A 20,578-nucleotide genomic window follows, 5' to 3' on the forward strand; every position below is an offset into this window, starting at 1 on the left:
ATGTTCTCCACAATGCTTTTACAAGTAAGTACAGAGCGGTCACGGGATTTTCGCCTTCCCTGATGAACATAAGCTGTGGTATGTTCTCACAATGTTCTGTCTACAAGTAACAAGGTCACAGGATCTTGCCTTCCCCTGATCGTCTGTGGCATTGTGTCTCACAGCGAGCCGCTCACGAGCAATGTCCTTACGATCTTTCACCATGCCTCGCACGTAACGCTCACATATCGAGGTGAAACGATGAACACATATTGTGATTTTCATCCAGCATTATGGCAATGTTCTATAATATTCCTTGTGCGTTCGGTATTGTGCTCTATAATTTCTATTATTTTTTGTTCGTCTATATTGCTCTATTTTGCGCTCCTCCGCCTCCTTCAATATGACATAGGTCCTCTATTTCTATACCTGCTTTTATTCTGTTTTATTCGCTATACGTATCCCCTGTCTCTATCCCTAATCTCTTTATTCTGTATTGCTCTTATAATTTTCATTATCTAATTCAGTATGTTTTCTATTTGCTACATTTCTTTATTCTCTTACACTTTTTCCTTTATTCCCTATCTTCAGATATTTTCTTTATTAATTTATATTCTCTTATTGCTTCATTCTTTCTTCTGCTATTGAGTACGGTTTATTTAGGATATACAGGGCGCAGAGATTGTGGAAGTTGCAGTGGGGCTTTTGCTAAAGATTACCTACGATGCTATTTTACTGGAAGCGCGATAATGGCTGATCTTAAAGCGCTGTTGACTGCACTCTCTATGAGTCTCGTCGCGGATTATTCGATGGGGACGAGCCATGCTAAGAGACCACGAAAGACTCATGCAATGTGCTGCGCACACAGAAGCGTCGGAGGCCCAAGGCCCTGCCTCGACTTGAGCGTCATGATGATGACGAATTTTGGTTTCAGAAAGAACGATATGATAACACGGTAGTGTGCATATCTAGCATAATTATATATGTACCAACATTATAGACATTCCACAGTTATCATGGAGCAGGATACATGTTAGAATAAACTAATACCATACCAATTTACAGAATGTCTTAGTTTGCAGTCAGTATTACAATAACATTGCACCACGGTAGTTTGATACAGTTAATAATATACTATCAACGTCAAGAGTATGCCCCCCGATGAGTAGAAATTTTCTATCATGGTACTCTTTGGTATTTATTAATCAGCGCTCATCAGGACTGTACACATGGAGTAGTTGTGTGAGTATAGTCTGCACTGCTGATATCAGCACTGGACAAATGGTTGGTCGTTTGTCCTAGCTGGAATCAGCAAGGCATACCTGATTATTAATAAAGTATTACATTATTCAAGCGCTAATGTGCAAAAGAGTTACTTTTAATTTGACTGAAACTAAGATTAGGTGTGTTATGTTTGCAGTGTTGAATGCATTTTTGACTGTAGGGCCTCATATATGCTCTTAATATTATTATTAGGGTTTTATGGATTTTGGAAAACCTAGAAAAAGTCTGGAATTTTAGAAATGCAATGTCCTAGCGTCAAGCCAGCTATGGTCCAGGGAAAAAACCTGGAAATTTGGCTTTTTGTCAATCATCGGAAAGGAGCCTAGAAAGGTTTTTGAATATGTTTTAGCAAAAGTGCCTTGCAATATATCTTGTCCTTATGAAAGAGGTTAAACGTAGATATAACATAATATTAGTAGTGCCGATGGGTTATGCGTAGTGGTCTAGTAGCTTGCTTAATAAATTATTTAGCTAGTCCGGCTTTTGAATCTTCAGCTTTTTGAATATTTGTTTGTTTTCATGTCGACCAAGTGAAGGTTGAAGCTATGTAATCAAAAGACGCGCCGTTTGCTGGCATTATGAGTGTAGCAGGCGAGTGGCTCCAGGGCATTTGTTCATGGGATTCTGGCATGTGAACAGCCGCAGATCATTGCCTTCGCCAAAGACGTTTCATACATGTCATTCGATGTGTGCAGACTACATGCAATGCAGCATGGTTTCTAGCAACCGTGGTTGTGTTTTCATCTCAGATAATCTCCCTCAGAAAGGATGAGCACTGCTGGTGGTGGGTGAGCTGAATGGACTGCGGTTGGGCTGTTTCCTGCCAAGTTCGTGAAAGTGCTGGATGAACGGAAGCAAGCAGGTAAGTGTAGGTGGCCTACCACGCACTCTCTCACGTGTTCTGGCATTCTCGACCGGTAGTGTGCGGGCGTGCAGCTATCATGACATGATGGGAAGAGACAGCTAGTGTGGTTTTAGCGAAGCTGTGTCGCCTATATGCCATTGCTTTTCACTTGCACTGCACACGTATATCGTCTAGCTATGTTCAGCTGTCATGCAGGCTAAAAGGTTAGGTTAGGGTTGCTAATGCTGCTGCTGCTCCGCCTGCTGCTGGCTGCTGCTGGCTGACGCTGACTGCTGCTAGCAGCTGCTGGCTACACTACTGCTCGAGCTACCGCTATCACCTGCATCGCTACTGCTACTGGGTGGTGTCGGTACCGGTGGCTGCTGTCTCCTGTTGCTGCTGCTCAGCTTGCACTACTACTGTGCGTTGGCTACTGCTACTGCCTATGCTGATGCTACTAGCTACTTGGGTCTGCTACTGCTGCTGGTGGTGGTGGGCTGCCTGCTCCTGGATCCTGTATGCTTGCTCGGTCCTGCTAGCTACTACTGCTGCTGCTGTCTGCTGCTGGCGCTACTGATCGCTGCTGCGCTGCTGTGCCCTGCTGCTCTCTGGCTGCTTGCGGCTGCTATGGCTACATGGCTAGCTAAGCTACTGCTGCTTTGCTGCGATTAATGACTATTGACTACGATTACTACTGTAGTGTGTGTGGTCTTCCCTCTGTGTTAATCCATTTGGCTTACTATGGCATTTTAACCTTTATGTTGAAAATTATATTAGGCTTTATTTGGCTGCAGACGGGTTCCTTAAATTAAAATGTCAATATTATTGAATATATATTAAATAAATCGCTTGATGCTGTTTTTTTAGCTCAATCTGAATGTCCTATGCAGCTTGTAAGAATCGCCTGCTTGAGTCGGTGCACCGCTGTGTCCGTCCGTCCGTCCGTGCCGTGATCCTCCGTGAAGGCGGACGTCCGGTCGTTCGTGTGGCCGTACAACAGTTGGGCACAAATCTTAACCGGTTTCGACGTTACGGTCAACGATATTCGGTGTCGTTGGGGGATCGTTCAAAACGAGTTGGGTATGTCGAAGCCTGGGGGTCCAAAGGTGCAAACGGTCAAGAGGTGTAAAGGAAGGGAACATCTCAAGTCTTCAACGATAAGGGTATAGGGGAGGAAAATGTCAGATCTGCGGCAGCAAATCTACGGGCTCGACCTAGCTCGTGATAGTCGGGTGTTAGCATCATGGTAGGAAAAGGCATCACTGTGCTGAAATTTAGGGAGGTCACCCAGGTTCCAAAGTCATGGGCCATCAGGCAAGATTTAGTGACATTTTCTGAGGACATGGTCTGACGGAGGCGAATGAAAAACTTTTTTGTTTCAGGCGGTGACCTAGCATTTTTATGGCTTTATTGAACAGGACCATGAATGTCCCTTCTGCTGAACATGCGATAGAGTAAATGTGGATATACCTTTTGACCCGCTCAAAGAGAGGGTTTAAACTATGGATTTGTTGACTGTTAACAAAGGACTGAAACTGCTTTTGCTATTAGAGGTGCCCCCTCCCCCACCGCTTGCCCTTCGCCCCTCCCCCACGCCCGTCCCCGCATCCTCCCCCACGCCCGTCCCCCTGCCCGCACCCTCCCGTCTACGCTCCATCTGCGATAGTGGCGCGTCCTACACAATGATGTGTACCGCAACGTTGCGTGTCCTGCTTATCTTGCGCCTAATAAAATGTGGTACTTACGCACAGACTGAAATTTTACGTTATATAATCGGTAGCAACAGACGCTCAGATGAGCCGCAGGACGCTCTGCGGCTTTTGTCTTATTAGATTTTAGTTATGGGCCAATGGTTTTCTATAAGTGTCGTTGTAGTACACAGTGCTGGGGATGAATGCTGTAACTGAAGCTGTCACAGATCTAGTCGCGATACGTAAGTCACTGTGTTTTTATGTCGTAGAACATACCCTACTGTGGCATGTTCCAACCTTGCATTGTCATGACATCATTGAAACGCATTGTTATTGGAGGCTTTGAGAGCGTCAACGTTAGCAAGCAGGTTGAATGCTGCTTTACAACTATCGATTTTTTCAGCAACATGCGTCGACCCCGATTTCAATGTGGCATTCCAACACCAATCGGCTTGATATTCCGATTGTGTTGGAGTCAGAGTCGGGCCTAGTTGGAGAAATAGAAACGTTCTATTCTCTCCAACGTGCGGGCGACTTGACTCTGACCTCCGACTCCCAACACAAGGACGAATTTCAGCCGATTGTCTTGGAGTGCACTTGAACTGCGTAACGATTTGCTGACAAAAATCGATAGTATAAACGCAGCATAAGATTATGTCATACTATATCTAGCCTTTTTGTTATCAGACTAGCTTGACTGCATTAACTATCGCATTGTTTTCATTGCTTTGTCTTTGGCCTGCAGTTTGTTGCCCTAGGTTTGAAGGCAACTTTTTGAGGCATGGTCCTGTGTAAGTCATCGATTATTGGTGGACCGTGTCACCCGCTGGCTGTTTTTTGAAGAGGCGGCTGCATACCTGGTAGAGAAGGACTTTGAGTCTGTTTCGGTCTGTGGCTTTGAAGACTTACAGGTATGTGTGTGCTGGAAGAATAAGACTGCTGTCCTGAATGCAATTCAACATTAATAACTGTTAAGTAACTACAAATCAATAGTGTATATAGGTAATATTGTTATTAGCAATAATACTTATAATTGTCATGCACAAGTGGTCCACACCTTCATTGCCCTACCACAGAAAGAGACTTGGCTGACTGATTCATCTATTTGCTACTTCAGGTTGGATGAGGATGGTAAGGTTGACGCCAGAAGAGATCACTGTACCGATCGTGCAAGTGTCAATGTAGCACATGATGCAGCACATGCTCGCAGATGGACGTGCACAGTTCCGTCCTAATCTGCGCAGGCCTTAGTAAGCACCTCTCACCCGATATACAGTAAATACCTCGTGTTATGACAGGCCCGGGTCATCATGGGCGGATCCAGGATTGTTGAAAAGGGGGTGTCCAGGAAGAAATAAGGGGCAGCTTTTTTTTCCTGCTTACTTTTTCTGGTGTTTTAAAAAGCTGCGACGAGGCCACTTAGGGGGGTTGGGATTTTTTTGAAATTGGTGCATTCTGAGAGCATCTGAGCAGTAATTTTGATGTCTAGAATGCAAAAATTTTCAGTATCAGATCCGGTCCCCGGACGCTGCGGACCCCTCTTTGCCCCATTTCTAGGGTTTTAATAACTTTACATATAATATAGTAAATCTTTATCAGGAAAACTAGCGTTAAACAAGATTTTTTTTATGTGGTGGTGTGTGTGTGTGTGTGTGTGTGGTGTGTGTGTGGTGTGTGTGTGTGTGTGTTGTGTGTGTGTGTGTGTGTGTGTGTGGTGTCCCATAAGAAAAAAAACGTGTTGAAAAAGAAACGGTACTTAATTTATGCAGACACATTTTTCTTAAGTTGTGATTGATCATTATTATGCTCTCAAATGCACTTGAATGAAATGAAAGCTGGCAAAAAAAAGAAATAAAGGGAAAGAAGCCAATCGTTGACGCACTATCACACACAATAAAAAGGTTCTTACTTCACAAACACACACACACACACACACACACACACACACACACACACACACACACACACACACACACACACACACACACACACACACACACACAATAAAAAAATCTTGTTTAACGCTAGTTTTTCTGATAAAGATTTACTTATATATATGTAACTTTGTTATAAAACCCTAGAAATGGGCAAAGAGGGGTCCGCAGGCGTCCGGGGGACCGGATCTGATACTGAAATTTTTGCATTCTAGACATCAAAATTACTGCTCAGATGCTCTCAGAATGCACCAATTTCAAAAAAAATCCCAACCCCCCCTAAGTGGCCTTCGGCAGCTTTTTAAAACACCAGAAAAAGTAAGCAGGAAAAAGTGTCCTTTATTTCTTCCTGGACACCCCCTTTTCAACAATCCTGGATCCGCCCATGATGACCCGGGCTGTCATAACACGAGGTATTACTGTATAGGGTGAGAGGTGCTTACTTAAGGCCTGCGCAGATTAGGGAACGGAACTTAACGTCCATCTGAGCATGTGCTGCATCATGTGCTACATTGACAGCTTGCACGCATCGGTACAGTATCTCTTCTGGCGTCAACACCTTACCATCCTCATCCAACCTGAAGTAGCAAATAGATGAATCAGTCAGCCAAGTCTCTTTCTGTGGTAGAGGCAATGAAGGTGTGGACCACTTGTGCATGACAATATAAGTATTATTGCTAATAACAATATTACCTTATAACACTATTGATTTGTAGTTATTAACAGTTATTAATGTTGAATTGCATTCAGCACAGTCAATATTTATTCTTCCAGCACACACATACCTGTAAGTCTTGCAAAGCACAAGACGAGAATAAACAGACTCAAAGTCCTTCTCTACCAGGTATGCAGCCGCCTCTTCAAAAAACAGCCAGGGGTGACACGGTCCACCCAATATCGATGACTTACACAGACCATGCTCAAAAGTTGCCTTCAAACCAGGGCACAAACTGCAGGCCAAAGCAAAGTCAATGAAAAACAATGGCGATAGTATAATGCAGTCAACTAGTCTGATAACAAGGCTAGATATAGTATGACATAATCTTATGCTGCGTTTATACTATCGATTTTTGTCAGCAAATCGTACCGATTTCAAGTGCACTCCAAGACAATCGGCTGAAATTCGATTGTGTTGGAGTCGGAGTCAGAGTCAAGTCGCCGAGTTGGAGAGATAGAACGTGTTCTATTTCTCCAACTAGGCCCGACTCTGACTCCAACACAATCGAATTTCAGCCGATTGTGTTGGAATGCACTTGAAATCGGTACGATTTGCTGAAAAAAATCGATAGTGTAAAGGCAGCATTAACCTGCTTGCTAAGTTGACGCTCTCAAAGCTCCAATAACAATGCGTTTCATGATGTCATGACAATGCAAGGTTGGAACATGCACAGTAGGTATGTTCTAGTGACATAAAAACACAGTGACTTACGTTCCTCGAACTAGATCTGTGACAGCTTCAGTTACAGCATCATCCCCAGCACTTGTGTACTACAACGACATTATAGAAACCATTGGCATAACTAAAATCTAATAAGACAAGAGCCGCAGAGCGTCTGGGCTCATCTGAGGTCTGTTGCTACGATTATAAACGTAAAATTTCAGTCGTGCGTAGTACCACATTTGTTAGGCGCAAGATAGAGCAGACACGCAGTTGCGGTACACATCATTGTGTAGGCACGCGCCACTTATCGCAGATGGACGCGTAGAGGGAGGGTGCGGGCGGGGGAGGGCGGGTGGGAAGGGGCGGGGAAGGGGTGGGGGAGGGGGAAGGGGCAAGGGTGGGGGGAGGGGCCTCTAATAGCAAAAGCAGTTTCAGTCCTTTTGTTAACAGTCAACAAATCCCATGTTTAACCCTCCTCTTTGACGGGTCAAAAGGTTATCCGACACTTTACTCTTCGCATGTCAAGCAGAAGGGACATTTCATGGTCCTTTCAATAAAGCCATAAAAATGCTAGGTCACCGCTGAAACAAAAAAGTTTTTCAATCGCTCCGTCAGACCTGTCCTCAGAAAATGTCATAAATCTGCCCTGTGCCATTGACCTTTGACCTGGTGAGCCTCCAATTTCAGCACAGTGATGGCTTTTCCTACCATGATTGCTATACACCGACTATCACGAGCCTAGGTCGAGCCCGTTCTAGATTGTGCTGCCGCAATTCTGACATTTTCCTCCCTATACCCTTATCGTTGAAGACTTGAGATGTTCCCCCTTCTTTTACACCTCTTGACCTTTAGCCTTTGACCCCCAGCTTGGACATCCCAACTCGTTTTGACGATCCCCCCCAACGACCCGAATATCGTGACCGTACGTCGAGCGGTTAAGATTTGTGCCCAACTGTTGACGGACGGACGACCGGACGGACGACCGGACGGACGACCGGACGGACGACCGGACGGACGGACGGACGGACGGACGGACGGACGGACAGACGGACGATCAAGCGATTCTACAAGCTGCATATGACTATGTCAGATGAGCTAAAAAACAGGCACAAGATTATTTATATATATTCAATAATAGTGACATATAGAACCGTAGAGCAATAAAGCTAATATAATTTTCAACATAAAAGGTTAAAATGCCATAGTAAGCCAAGTGATTAACACAGAGGGAAGACCACCACACTAAAGTAGTAATCGTAGTCATAGTCATAATCGCAGCAGCAGCAGTAGCAGTAGCAGTAGCCATAGCAGCAGCAGCAGGAGCAGCAGTAGCACCAGCAGCAGCAGCAGCATCAGTAGCGCCAGCAGCAGCAGCAGCAGCAGTAGTAGTAGCAGTAGCAGCAGCAACAGGAAGAGCAGCAGCACCACCACCACCAGCAGCAGTAGCAGTAGCAGTAGCAGTAGCAGTAGCAGTAGCAGTAGCAGTAGCAGTAGCAGTAGCAACAGCAGCAGTAGTAGTAGCAGTAGCAGCAGCAACAGGAGAAGCAGCACCGGTACCACCACCACCAGTAGCAGTAGCAGCAGGAGTAGTAGCAGCTGTAGCAGCAGTAGTGTCAGCAGCAGCTGTAGCAGCAGTAGCGTCAGCAGCAGCAGCAGCAGCAGCAGCAGCAGGAGCAGTAGCAACCCTAACCCTAACCTTTTAGCTGCATGACACTGAACAATAAGCTAGACGAATATACGTGTGCAGTGCAAGTGAAAAGCAATGGATATAGGAGCTTCGTAAAACCACACTAGGTGTCTGCTTCCCACATGCATGTATGCGTGCACGCACGCACACTACCGGTGAGAGATGCAGACAGTGAGAGAGTGGTGTAGGCACCTACACTTACCTGCTTGCTTCGTTCATCCAGCACTTCCACGAACTTGGCAGGAAACCAGCCACGCAGTCCATTCAGCTCACCCACCCAGCAGTGCTCATCCTTCTGAGAGATTATCTGAATGAAAACACAAACCCACGTTGTAGAAACCATGTGCATTGCATGTGTCTGACACATCGAATGGACATGATGAAACTTCTTTGCAAGGCAATGACTGGCTTCACATGGCAGAATCCTAACAAATGCCCCTGCACGCTGCTACACTCAAATGGCAGCAAACGGGTCTTTGATTACATGCTTTCACCTTTCACTTTCGACATAAAAACAAACAAATATAAAAAGCTGAAGATCAAACCGACTACTAAAATTATTAACAACTACTAGACCACTACTCATAACACCATGGTTCACTACTTAATATTATGTATATCTATTTACCTCTTTCATAAGATGGACATAGGATTAATTGCAAGGACTTTCTAAAACTATTCAAAAACTTTCTAGGCTTTTCCATGATTACAAAAGCCAAATTTCCAGGTTTTTTCCTGGACCATAGCTGGCTGACCTAGGACATTGCATTTTAAAATTCCAGGACTTTCTAGGTTTTCCAAAATCCATAAAACCCTAATATAATATTAAGAGCATATAACCCCTACAGTCAACAATGATTCAAACTGCAAAAACACACCTAATCTTAGTTTCAGTCAAATTAAGTAACTTTTTGCACATAGGTTGAATAATGTAATACTTTATTAATAATCAGGTATGCTTGCTTGATTCAGTAGGACCAACCATTTGTCCAGTGCTGATATAGCAGTTCAGACTATACTACACAACTATCTCATTTTTACATCCTGATGAGGTGATTAATAATACCAAGAGTACCATGATAGAAAATTTTCTATCATGGTACTCTTGATCGTTGATAATATATTATTACTGTTCAAACTACGTGTGCAATGTTATTTAATATGACTGAAACTAAGACATGTCTGTAAATTTGTATTATAGTTTATTCTAACATGTATCTGCTCCATGTAACTGTGTAATGTCTATAATGTTGTACATATATAATTATGTAGATATGCACACTACCGTTATGATATCGTTCTTTCTGAAACCAAGTTCGTCATCATCATGACGCTCAAAGTCGAGCAGGGCCTTGGCTCGACGCTTCCTGTTGCGCAGCACATTGATGAAGTTTTCGTGGTCTCTAGCATGGCTCTCCATCGAATAATCCGCGACGAGACTCTAGAGATGCAATCACGCGCTTGTTAAATCAGCCATTTATCGGCTTCCAGTAAAAAATAGATCGTAGTCATCTTTAGCAAAAGCACTGCAAATTCCACAATTCTGCTCCCTGTATATCCTAGATAAACGTACATAGAGAAGAAAGAATGAAAGCAAATAGAGAATATAAATAATAAAGAAAATATTGAATATAGGGAATAAAGGAAAAAGTGTAGAGAATAAAGAATGATAGCAAATAGAAAACATACTGAATTAAGATAATAGAGAATATAGAGAATACAGAATAAAGAGATAGGGATAGGATGCAGGATAGCGTATAGCGAATATAAAGAATAAAGAGTATAGAAAATAGAGACTATGTCGATATTGAAGAATGAGCGCAAATAGAGAATATAGAGAACAAAAAATAATAGAAAATATAGAGAATACCGAACACAAGGAATATTATAGACATGCATAATGCTGATGAAATCACAATATGTGTTCATCGTTCATCGATATGAGGTTTATCGTGGAGGATGGTGAAAGATGTAAGAACATTGTGAGAACATCCACAGACGATCAGGGAAGGAAGATCTGTGACTTGTTACTTGTAAGAACATTGTGAGAACATCCACAGATGATCAGGGAAGGAAAATCCGTGACTTACTACTTGTAAGAACATTGTGAGAACATCCACAGACGATCAGGGAAGGAAGATCTGTGACTTGTTACTTGTAAGAACATTGTGAGAACATCCACAGATGATCAGGGAATGAAGATCTGCAACTTATTACTTGTAAGAACATTGCGAGAACATCCACAGATGATCAGGGAACATAGATCTGCGACTTATTACTTGTAAGAACATAACGAGAACATCCACAGATGATCAGGGAACGAAGATTCGTGACTTGTTACTTGTAAGAACATTGCGAGAACATCCACAGATGATCAGGGAAGATAGATCTGCGACTTGTTACTTGTAAGAACATCCACAGACGATCAGGGAAGGAAGATGCGCGACTTACTACTTGTAAGAACATTGCGAGAACATCCACAGATGATCAGGGAAGGAGGATGCGAGACTTACTACTTTGCTGTTGCGTGCCGGGTCGACGGACTGGAAGTGTCGGGCGACCTGCAGTATGGCTTCACGAAGGTCGACAAGTAGCTCCGTCTGCTTGATGTTCTTCGCTTTCATGAAGTCCGGATCTTCGCTGTCCCCGAACAGCAGCAGCTGGATGAGCGATCGAGACCGTCGCATCTGCCGTCTGCTCAGCTGCTGCAGGGAGAGCAAGGCAGGCACGCTCACGCTCGGTATTCGATCGGGGAGAGTCTACGACACGGCCACCATCTTTGCACGTAAACACTCGACGGTATCTCAATGGCAACCCGCTACAATATGGCTGTCTCCACGACCTGCAGCAACCCCAGCTATAATTGGAGAAGTATCGTATCGAATAATATTAAATAATATCATTTACTGCGTGCCACGTTTCTCCTGCTTACCTGCTTCGGCAGGTTGCGAGCTGCCTCTGGATTCACGATGGCTCCCTGGTCTGCCATCAGGTAGGCAAGATGCTTCCGCCGATGTGTTTCTATGATTACCTCAGACAATGATCCTGCCACTCGCTGTGAGAGCTGTTGGGTATAACCAAACATGGGGAGGAAAGAGAAAAATAGAAACGATGGAGATGCAGTGAAAAATAAGGCAAACACGTGTACAAGCATTGCCAACTTGCATGGCAAACCGGTGATGATAACGATAATATACGATAACGATAACGATAATAATAAATATTAGCATATAAGAAAATAAAAATGAAACTACAAATATTATGATATAATACTGTATAATATAAAGATAACTAATGAACAAAGTGATATGATGAATGAACTTGCATGGTCATCGGTACAGGAACAAAGATTATTTCTTGGTGTCATACCTCTAAGATCAGTTCCACTTCTTCTACATCCCCAGGAATGTCAGAGAGGGCATTGAAAATTTGTGCAGAGTTCTCCAGACTGGTCAGTGTGGACTCCTACATGAAACTTCCACAGTTATTATCTTCGTACAAGACGTAAAAATCCCTTTAACAACTCCATTCTCAATTTACAATACTGCAGAATTCAGAGCCTGAACAAAATAGATAGAGGAACATTTCCGCAGAGGAAACAACCTCCTGGGATCGGAATTTTCAGCACCTCAAGAAAACAACAACAAGTGCCGCGGAGCGACAGCGCTCATCTAACGTCTACTGCGGTGACTCTGTGGTGGAGTGGTGGGATTCTAGTAAACCCTGTTAGTCCCAAATGTGTTGACATACACACCGAAACAGTAGAATGCACAGGGATGGTATCAGGAACCTTCTCAAAGGAATGTTCGTTGGGATCGTTATGAAAGTTGCCACGAGATGGCGCGTACGTTTAAGTGTCTTCAGATTAAAGATGGAAGCTCCAATCGTACGTAGTAGCAACAACTATTTGCAAGACAGAATAGGTAAGCACTCATCCATTTACCTACGCAAGCCTACAGGCTGCAATAGAGAGCTGCCACCTGTAACTAATTAACGCAGGCAAAAACTACACAGTAGGCCTACCACCACCACCACATGCACTGGCAGTGGCCACTGGCAGTGGCATACGTTACATGTAAAATACTGACAGTACAGAATGCCATAGAAATTATACGATTTAAGGAGCATAAACCTTCTTCCAAATTTAGCTTTTGAAATTTCACTGTGACATTGTAGCCTCATACATCCAGGCATGTATAGATTCTATTAGCAAACCCGGCAGTCAAATTCTTTCTAACAGACAGTAAACAAATCCATGTTTAACCCTCATCTTGAGGGTCAAAAGGTTATCCGACACTTACTCTTCGCATGTCAGCAGAAGGGACATTTCATGGTCCTTTCAATAAAGCCATAAAAATGCTAGGTCACCGCTGAAACAAAAAAGTTTTTCAATCGCTCCGTCAGACCATGTCCTCAGAAAATGTCTAAAATCTGCCCTGTGCCCATTGACCTTTGACCTGTGACCTCCAATTTCGGCACAGTGATGGGTTTTCCTACCATGATGCTATACACTGACTATCACGAGCCTAGGTCAAGCCGTTTAGATTTGTGCCGCAATTCCGCATTTCCTCCCTATACCTTAAGTTAAGGAGTGAATGTTCCCCCTTCTTTTACACCTCTTGACCTTTGACCTTTGACCCCCAGCTTCGACATCCCAACTCGTTTTGACGATCCCCCCCGATGTGCCGAATATCGTGACCGTATGTCGAGCGGTTAAGATTTGTGCCCAACTGTTGATGCACGGACGGACGGACGGACGGCCGGACGCACGCACGGACGGACGATCATGCGATTCTACAAGCTGCATCTGACTATGTCAGATGAGCTAAAAACGGTGGATATTCTTGAGGTCGTGACCTCTGAAATTTGACACGGACCTTGGTCTTCAGCATGCCGAGCGTGACCTGGAACAGCACGACTGATCCTTCGTAGAAGAACATATCCCACATGCGCAGCAGCACCTTCATGTGAACAACGCTACTGAACAACGTTAGGAACCAGTGCAGTGAGATCAATGACAGCTCTGCAAGAACAACAATGACGGCAACCTGTTACTATACCTTAAATACCTTGTAATTAATTATATTACTAGTTAAGTATTTTTTATAACAGTTAGTTATAATAAATATTAATATATATATTGTTACGTGTGCCGTATTGTTGCTTAGCAACAAGCTGTAAATAGTCACGCGTACAGTCCGGAAAGTTCGAGAAAGTTTGCGGGGTTGTTTATAAAAGCTCTCGAACCTCGAGCATCGTGTAGCAGGTTTTGGAAAATTCTAGATTTGTAGAGTGTTCCAGAAGTATTCCTGATTACTATATAAAGCCAGCATGTATAGTCATGAAGGGAGGTAGTCCATAATCAGGAAGTAATAGAATATAGACGTGAAGTAATAGACCATTGTCGTTAAGGAAGTTGTGTATGGACAAAGACACAGTCGTGCTCATCATTTGGATTTTAACGTGGTAACTGCAGACTATTGTTCTGCACAGAGTTAAACTGCCGGTCATTACCGAATCCAGAGAGCTGCAATAAATGGAGATCTACTCAAAGCTACATGTCACATCGGCTTCCTCGGAACGTCAGGAATTCGAGTCAGCAACCTAAACTGGACTCTAGGCCTGACTACGATCGACACTCGTAAGAAGAATCCGATTTATAAATATTTTGCTGTAGCTAATCGTACTCCTTATTTAAACCGTTCCTGTATATGTACTACATTGTAATATTTAACCCATTGCTAATTAAACTTGTTGAGTTAAACAACTTATTGTTATTATCTGTTGGTTTCATTCCGGGACCGGGTATTTCTGACCGTAACAATATATATATATACATTAGTTATATAACTATATAGTTTTGTTAGTGAATTACTGAGTAACTAGTAATGTTCGACGGCGCCACCTACCTATGTCGTGCTCCTTGAGCACCATGTCGATGTCGGGGAGGTAGGTGACTATGAGCTGGCGCAGCACGCGCTGGTCAGCCTGCACGCCGATAAGCGTACTCGAGTAGTAGGACGCTGGCACAAGATCCTCAACGATGGTCGCCATCATCCAGAATGCATCCTCCTCTTCCATGAACAGCAGCAGCGACGCAGCGATCTGTCACACGTGTAGCGAGAAGTTGTCAGCAAAATTATTACAGCGATGACGTACAGACAGCGATCACATACAGACAGCGATGACACACAGACAGGGATGACATAGAGACAGGGATGACACACAGACAGCAATGATATACAGACAGCGATGACATAATGACAGCAATGACATAGAGACAGAGAAGACATTAGAACTCAACTTAAAATTTCCAACGAAATTGGTCTGTGGCATTGTGATTTTCCATTGCTTCCTCGATACACCATACGTGAAACTAGTCCATAGGGACAGAGCTATCATTTTACGGTACGAGACGATGCATGAAGGGATGTACTGCGTTTTTAATTTAATAATTCTCTTTTGAAAATTAGCTCTTAGATGCGCACCATGCCGGTACCCTGGCAGTAGCCGATGTCAGGGTAGAGCCAGGCGAGGCAACGGAGCACACGGCGCAGACGCGGTATGCCTGTGCTTGTCATCGTAGAGAAGCAAGCGTTGCTAGGCATCGTGCGCAGTAGATCCTGAGAGAAGAGATAGGACAGTGCTCTACATAGCAACCAAAACGATCACACTGGCAATCAAAACTACTGTTTGGCAACTAGAATGTGCATCAACACAACCGGTCAGTGAAAAAATACTCAGATCGCATCATTGTTAGCCATGGCAATTCATCGTTGTAGTAGTATCTGACATTTGTGCCAACGTGTATATTGAGTAAATATGGCTTTTACTATGGCAGTAACAAAATAAAAATGTGATGATGGTAATGATGCAGAGTCAGCACATGTGCAACCATGTGTGCATGCACATACCTTCTCTATTTGTTTTGACGTCATCAAATGATCCTTAGAGCCATTCTTGACAATATCCTTATATGAAATGTCGGCATTCAACTTTTTTTGCAAGGCACCTGATATCCTCATCCATATCTGTGGTCGCATAGAATGTGGGATGCCATTCCTTACCATGGTTCCTAGTTTGTCTGACCTCTGCAACTCTGGCTCCACCTAGTTGTTGAAATAGAACATTTTCGACTGTGATCACAAAGAGGTCTCCGTACAAACTTCATGGATGCTGTCATGGCCCGAGTAGTAAGGCAATAAATGAAAGGATGACGAGTCGGAAATCAAAAATGACATTTTGTTATGACATACACCAGTATATTGAAACCTTAAGAGGTATCTCCCCCAAATACAGCTTCTAACGAAATCCGATTATCAAAACCAATCACTGCACACAAACATCAAAACAGTGAATACAAAAAACAATTTAGACAATTTTCCGAGAAAACATTAGATGGTTGTCAATGACTGGTAGGTTCCATACAAGTTTGCTAATATAGGGGATACACATACACTCACTCACACACACATACAATTTACTCATATACACATCACCTGATCCCAGGTCAGCTCCCCGACGTCGTTGTTTTGTGAGAACTCTAGGTGTGCAACCCAAGTCAGACGATGCTGTGAATCCTCGAGGAACGGCAAGCCGAGCAGCTTACGTGACGTTTGCTCCGGTCCGTCTTCCTCCTCGATGCAGAAACCAAACTCATCGTACCTGAAGTCTGGCTGTCCGGCACCTTCTGGCTGCGGCCACGAGGAAAACACACGTCACAAACTGATGGCGTTTTCTCAAGTCGTCACTGGGTCCGTATCATATTATTCAGTACTAATTAACTTTATTACACACTTTGCAAAAGCGGGAGGTAAGTGATGAAAAACAGTGTTTTACAGTTAATGTTCAGAGAAGTGACTGCTTTGAAACTGCCCTAATATCACCGTTATATATTTGTGGTAATCTTAGCACCTTTTTGATATGCCACGTGCACATATACTGAGAAAGCATACGCTTACCTGCGCAAGTTTAGCAAGGATATCCTGGGGCCACATCGAGGATGTCAATGCACTAAATGGCCCACCGGGACATGGGGTGTAGCCACTACCATTCCCGTGGCATGATAATCGAACAGAATTGCTGGCATCTTCACCAGACTCTCTATGCTTGCTCTCATCCTCATCTTCCAGCAGCATCTCGGCTATAAACAAGGACGCAGGTAACAAGAGAACAATGGTAGCGGCAAACATCATAACAAGTACGAGAGGTAGGAGGCTGGTGGGGGTACTTTACATCTCGACTGAAGATTATAGACTAGCAGTGTGGTCCACGAGGGGTTTTAACATGCAAGGCCGACAGGTTTGAGTTTTTGGCCGACAGGTTTGAAAATCGCCGACAGGTTTGGATTCCAGGCAGGCCGACAGCTAGGTTTGAAATATCAAAGCAAGAAACAATACAAACAAAGCAAAATGCAACTATACTGCACTGTCGCACGAGACGACATACGCGTAGTCACAGCGCATGCTTGTAGCAGGCTATTACACTGTTTTACTCTGTGCATGGGCTCCCACTTGTCGGGCAGTCGAGTCATACAGTGCGTCTAGCCGTCTACGTCTTCTGAGCTGCTTGCTCTGATTCATGCGTGCGTGCCTGTGTGTGCGTGCGTGCATACCTGCGCACATGCCTGGGCGTGTGTGTGCGTGCGTGCCTGCATGCGTGCATGTATGCCTGCGGGCGTGCCTACGTAGCCCCGTATAATTATAGAACGGTCCATGGAAAATCGTAATGAAATTCACACGTTTATTTTTGCGTGCCGGCACACTCGTGTGTAATTCCCGATTGTAGCTTTTTCCTCAATTCCAGGAAAGAGTTTTGCTGTGGCTCTCTCATAGTCCAGCGGGGCCCACCCCCTACATTTCAGTAGTGATTAGCACCATGCGACTGAAACGAACTCTTTAACGTACTACAACAGAAACCATCTGTCAGCTAACTGGATGGATGCCACCCCTGGTATTAAACACGAGGAGGTGATTCATAGCTGCAATAATTATGCTGTCTGATGGGTGTGTGGTTGATAGGAATTAGGGGATCTGTGGATGCTAACTGTGAATTTTACATTCACCCCCACCCCCCTAAATGTGTGGCCTCTAATCAGCTGTGCAGCTGGTTTTTAGGTGCAAATAGTGTTCGCAAGAGAACCTGCAATATTTATCTTTTTACAATGCCGGTCAATATATTACGAAAAATCACATCATCTGACATCTGGAATATAGCTGAAGACAAAATATACACTTGGCTTCAAAGTTTAATGGTTCTATATACAAATTCCATGTACAGTAGTTCGTATTACTATTAGTATATTACTACTGCGGTATTCGTACTACTGCTACTATAGTACTGACACTACTATTACAGTAGTATTACTATTTAGTATTACATTTACAGCAGTCCCAGCACAACAACTAGTAATGTCAGTACAACAACACTAATAGTATTACTATTACTATTAGTATTACTAGTAGCTAGTACTAGTACTAGTAGTAGTTGTAACTTGTATTACTAGTATTATTATTATTATTATTAGTATTAGTAGTACTACTACTAGTACTACTACTACTACTAGCAACCAGCGCCAGCAAATGCAGTTGTCCGCAAATGCAGACGTTATAACTCCGCTTTGCTAATCTGAGGGTGCGGGTTTAACCCATTAGGGGCTTACGGTGCAAATCCACTTTAGGCACCTTAGGTATCACGAAGTGATGCACAGATTTCCGTGTATCATCAACTGATGCACAGACTTTCCGTATATCAAGGAATGATAGAAAAACCCTAACTCTAACCCTAACCCTAATCCTAACCCTAACACACTTCGTGATACCTAAGGAGTAAGGTTATACTTTATGACTTAGGGTTAGGGTTAGGGTTTTTGCATCATTCCTTGATATACGGAAAGTCTGTGCATCAGTTGATGATACACAGAAATCTGTGCATCACTTCGTGATACCTAAGGTGCCTAAAGTGGATTTGCGCCGGGGCTTACTGGGGTCTGCGTCGGCTCGGACTACGCCAGCAGGTACCGAGTCTGAAGCTGAGGTATGTGTAGCTCTAGTACTATAGCCCGCGAATAGCTGCCGCAGCTGGGCAGCTATCCGCGGGCTATAGTACTAGAGCTAAGGTATGTGGTACTACTACTACTAGTACTACTACTACTAGTACTACTACTACTAACTACTACTACTAGTATTAGTAACTCTCTATCCTTGAACCACTAGTACTACACAATGTCATGTAACTTACACATACACACCTTTTATACTCTTTCCTGACATATAACCCTCCGTTGATCGAACCCCAAATACGGTTCTAGCAATATCCATCTTTAATGTGGTATTAATAACTACTAAAGAATAAAAATGTGCTAGAATCTTTAAATCTGTTCCTTCGACATCACATTTCCTCTTGTTTACGATTAAGCCCACGCACACCCAATCGTAGATATATTATCACTACGCGTACGCTGCCCTTAATGACTTCTATACTGATCTTTAATTTTTATATGGGTTTCAAAACATAAAAAATGATTAGTCTCTTGTGTGAGATAGTCGCAACGAATTTCAGATCGATAGTAGCAGGGCCCTAATCTAGGCTCACGCTGCGATCTATTTTTTATGTAGGACCGGTCTACATCCCGTGACGTCAATGACACTGCTCATATCAGGCTCATGCCATTCATGGAAAAATACTTTTATGATTTTATTTATTGCCTAAATACTTAGTTTTATAATATAAACTATTATAAGAACTTCGATATTAACATGATTCAAAATAAATTATTTGTATGCGGGTGAATAGAAAGAATAGATGCGAAATAATAGTATTATCGTCATCGTATAATTCTAGCGTATTCGGATCCTGTGGTGGAGCGAAGCTATAGCCTATATAGTTCTCTATAGTTTTCTATAGTACTCTACTGTCGTCGAACTATGGGCCAATGACACAGCGAAAGAACGCGTTTACCATAGAAATAGACCTATTGCCGCAGTATTTTCGTCGATGCTCTGTTGCAAGAGGAAAACTTCGGCATATTCATGCATATACTATATGCAAAACACAGAGAGAATCGTGTGTGCGTGCGCGTGTACGTATGACGGTATGGGAGGGGATATGTGTCAAAATTCAAACGTTCAATTGATCGATTGATTGTTCAATTGAACACTCGTTTAATCATTCAAACGTTCAATTTATCGATTGATTGTTCAATTGAACAGTCAATTTAATAATTCAAACGTTCAATTGATCGATTGATTGTTTAATTGATCGATTGATTGTTCAATTGATCGATTGATTGTTCAATTGATCGATTGATTGTTCAATTGAACAGTCAATTTAATCATTCAAACATTCAATTATTCGATTGATTGTTCAATTGATCGATTGATTGTTCAATTGATCGATTGATTGTTCAATTGATCGATTGATTGTTCAATTGAACAGTCGTTTAATCATTCAAACGTTCAATTGATCGATTGATTGTTCAATTGAACAGTCGTTTAATCATTCAAACGTTCAATTGAGCAATTGCCAAAATAACGAATTGCCAAATTGAATCGCCGAATTGACGATTTGACGAATTGACGAATTGACAAATCAAAGGCACGAATACTGAATAGGCGTATTGAATCATGGAATGGAGCAATTGCCGAGGCTCGTCTATCGAGCAATTGCCGAGGCTCGTCAATCGAGCAATTGCCGAGGCTCGTCTATCGCCAAATCAAACGTATACCTACTGCACATACGCACAGAGGCATGACATAGCCGGCGTTGCCCAGCTAAGTG

The 20,578-nt window shown here is 43.1% G+C and overlaps 1 protein-coding gene across 1 annotated transcript in view; it reads right to left on the minus strand.

Moving 5' to 3' along the window:
- LOC106821545 (small G protein signaling modulator 3 homolog) overlaps positions 1-19,324 on the minus strand; it is a 23,109-nt gene extending 3,785 nt beyond the window's left edge. Inside the window, exons 1-15 of the mRNA XM_014826412.1 lie at positions 19,050-19,324; positions 16,762-16,943; positions 16,300-16,494; positions 15,715-15,909; positions 15,289-15,423; positions 14,710-14,905; positions 13,678-13,823; positions 12,170-12,265; positions 11,733-11,864; positions 11,314-11,505; positions 10,086-10,241; positions 9,003-9,107; positions 7,162-7,220; positions 6,518-6,682; positions 6,176-6,310 (exon numbers count right to left, since the gene is read on the minus strand). Coding sequence (XP_014681898.1) covers positions 6,176-6,310; positions 6,518-6,682; positions 7,162-7,220; positions 9,003-9,107; positions 10,086-10,241; positions 11,314-11,505; positions 11,733-11,864; positions 12,170-12,265; positions 13,678-13,823; positions 14,710-14,905; positions 15,289-15,423; positions 15,715-15,909; positions 16,300-16,494; positions 16,762-16,943; positions 19,050-19,119 — 2,159 coding nt within the window. The 5' untranslated portion in view covers positions 19,120-19,324. The remainder of the gene's footprint in view (positions 1-6,175; positions 6,311-6,517; positions 6,683-7,161; positions 7,221-9,002; positions 9,108-10,085; positions 10,242-11,313; positions 11,506-11,732; positions 11,865-12,169; positions 12,266-13,677; positions 13,824-14,709; positions 14,906-15,288; positions 15,424-15,714; positions 15,910-16,299; positions 16,495-16,761; positions 16,944-19,049) is intronic.
- Positions 19,325-20,578: the final 1,254 nt, after the last annotated feature.

Source organism: Priapulus caudatus, unplaced genomic scaffold (assembly GCF_000485595.1).
Source record: "Priapulus caudatus unplaced genomic scaffold, Priapulus_caudatus-5.0.1 Scaffold76, whole genome shotgun sequence".
In the NCBI taxonomy this organism is placed as follows: Eukaryota; Metazoa; Priapulida; class Priapulimorpha; order Priapulimorphida; family Priapulidae; genus Priapulus; species Priapulus caudatus.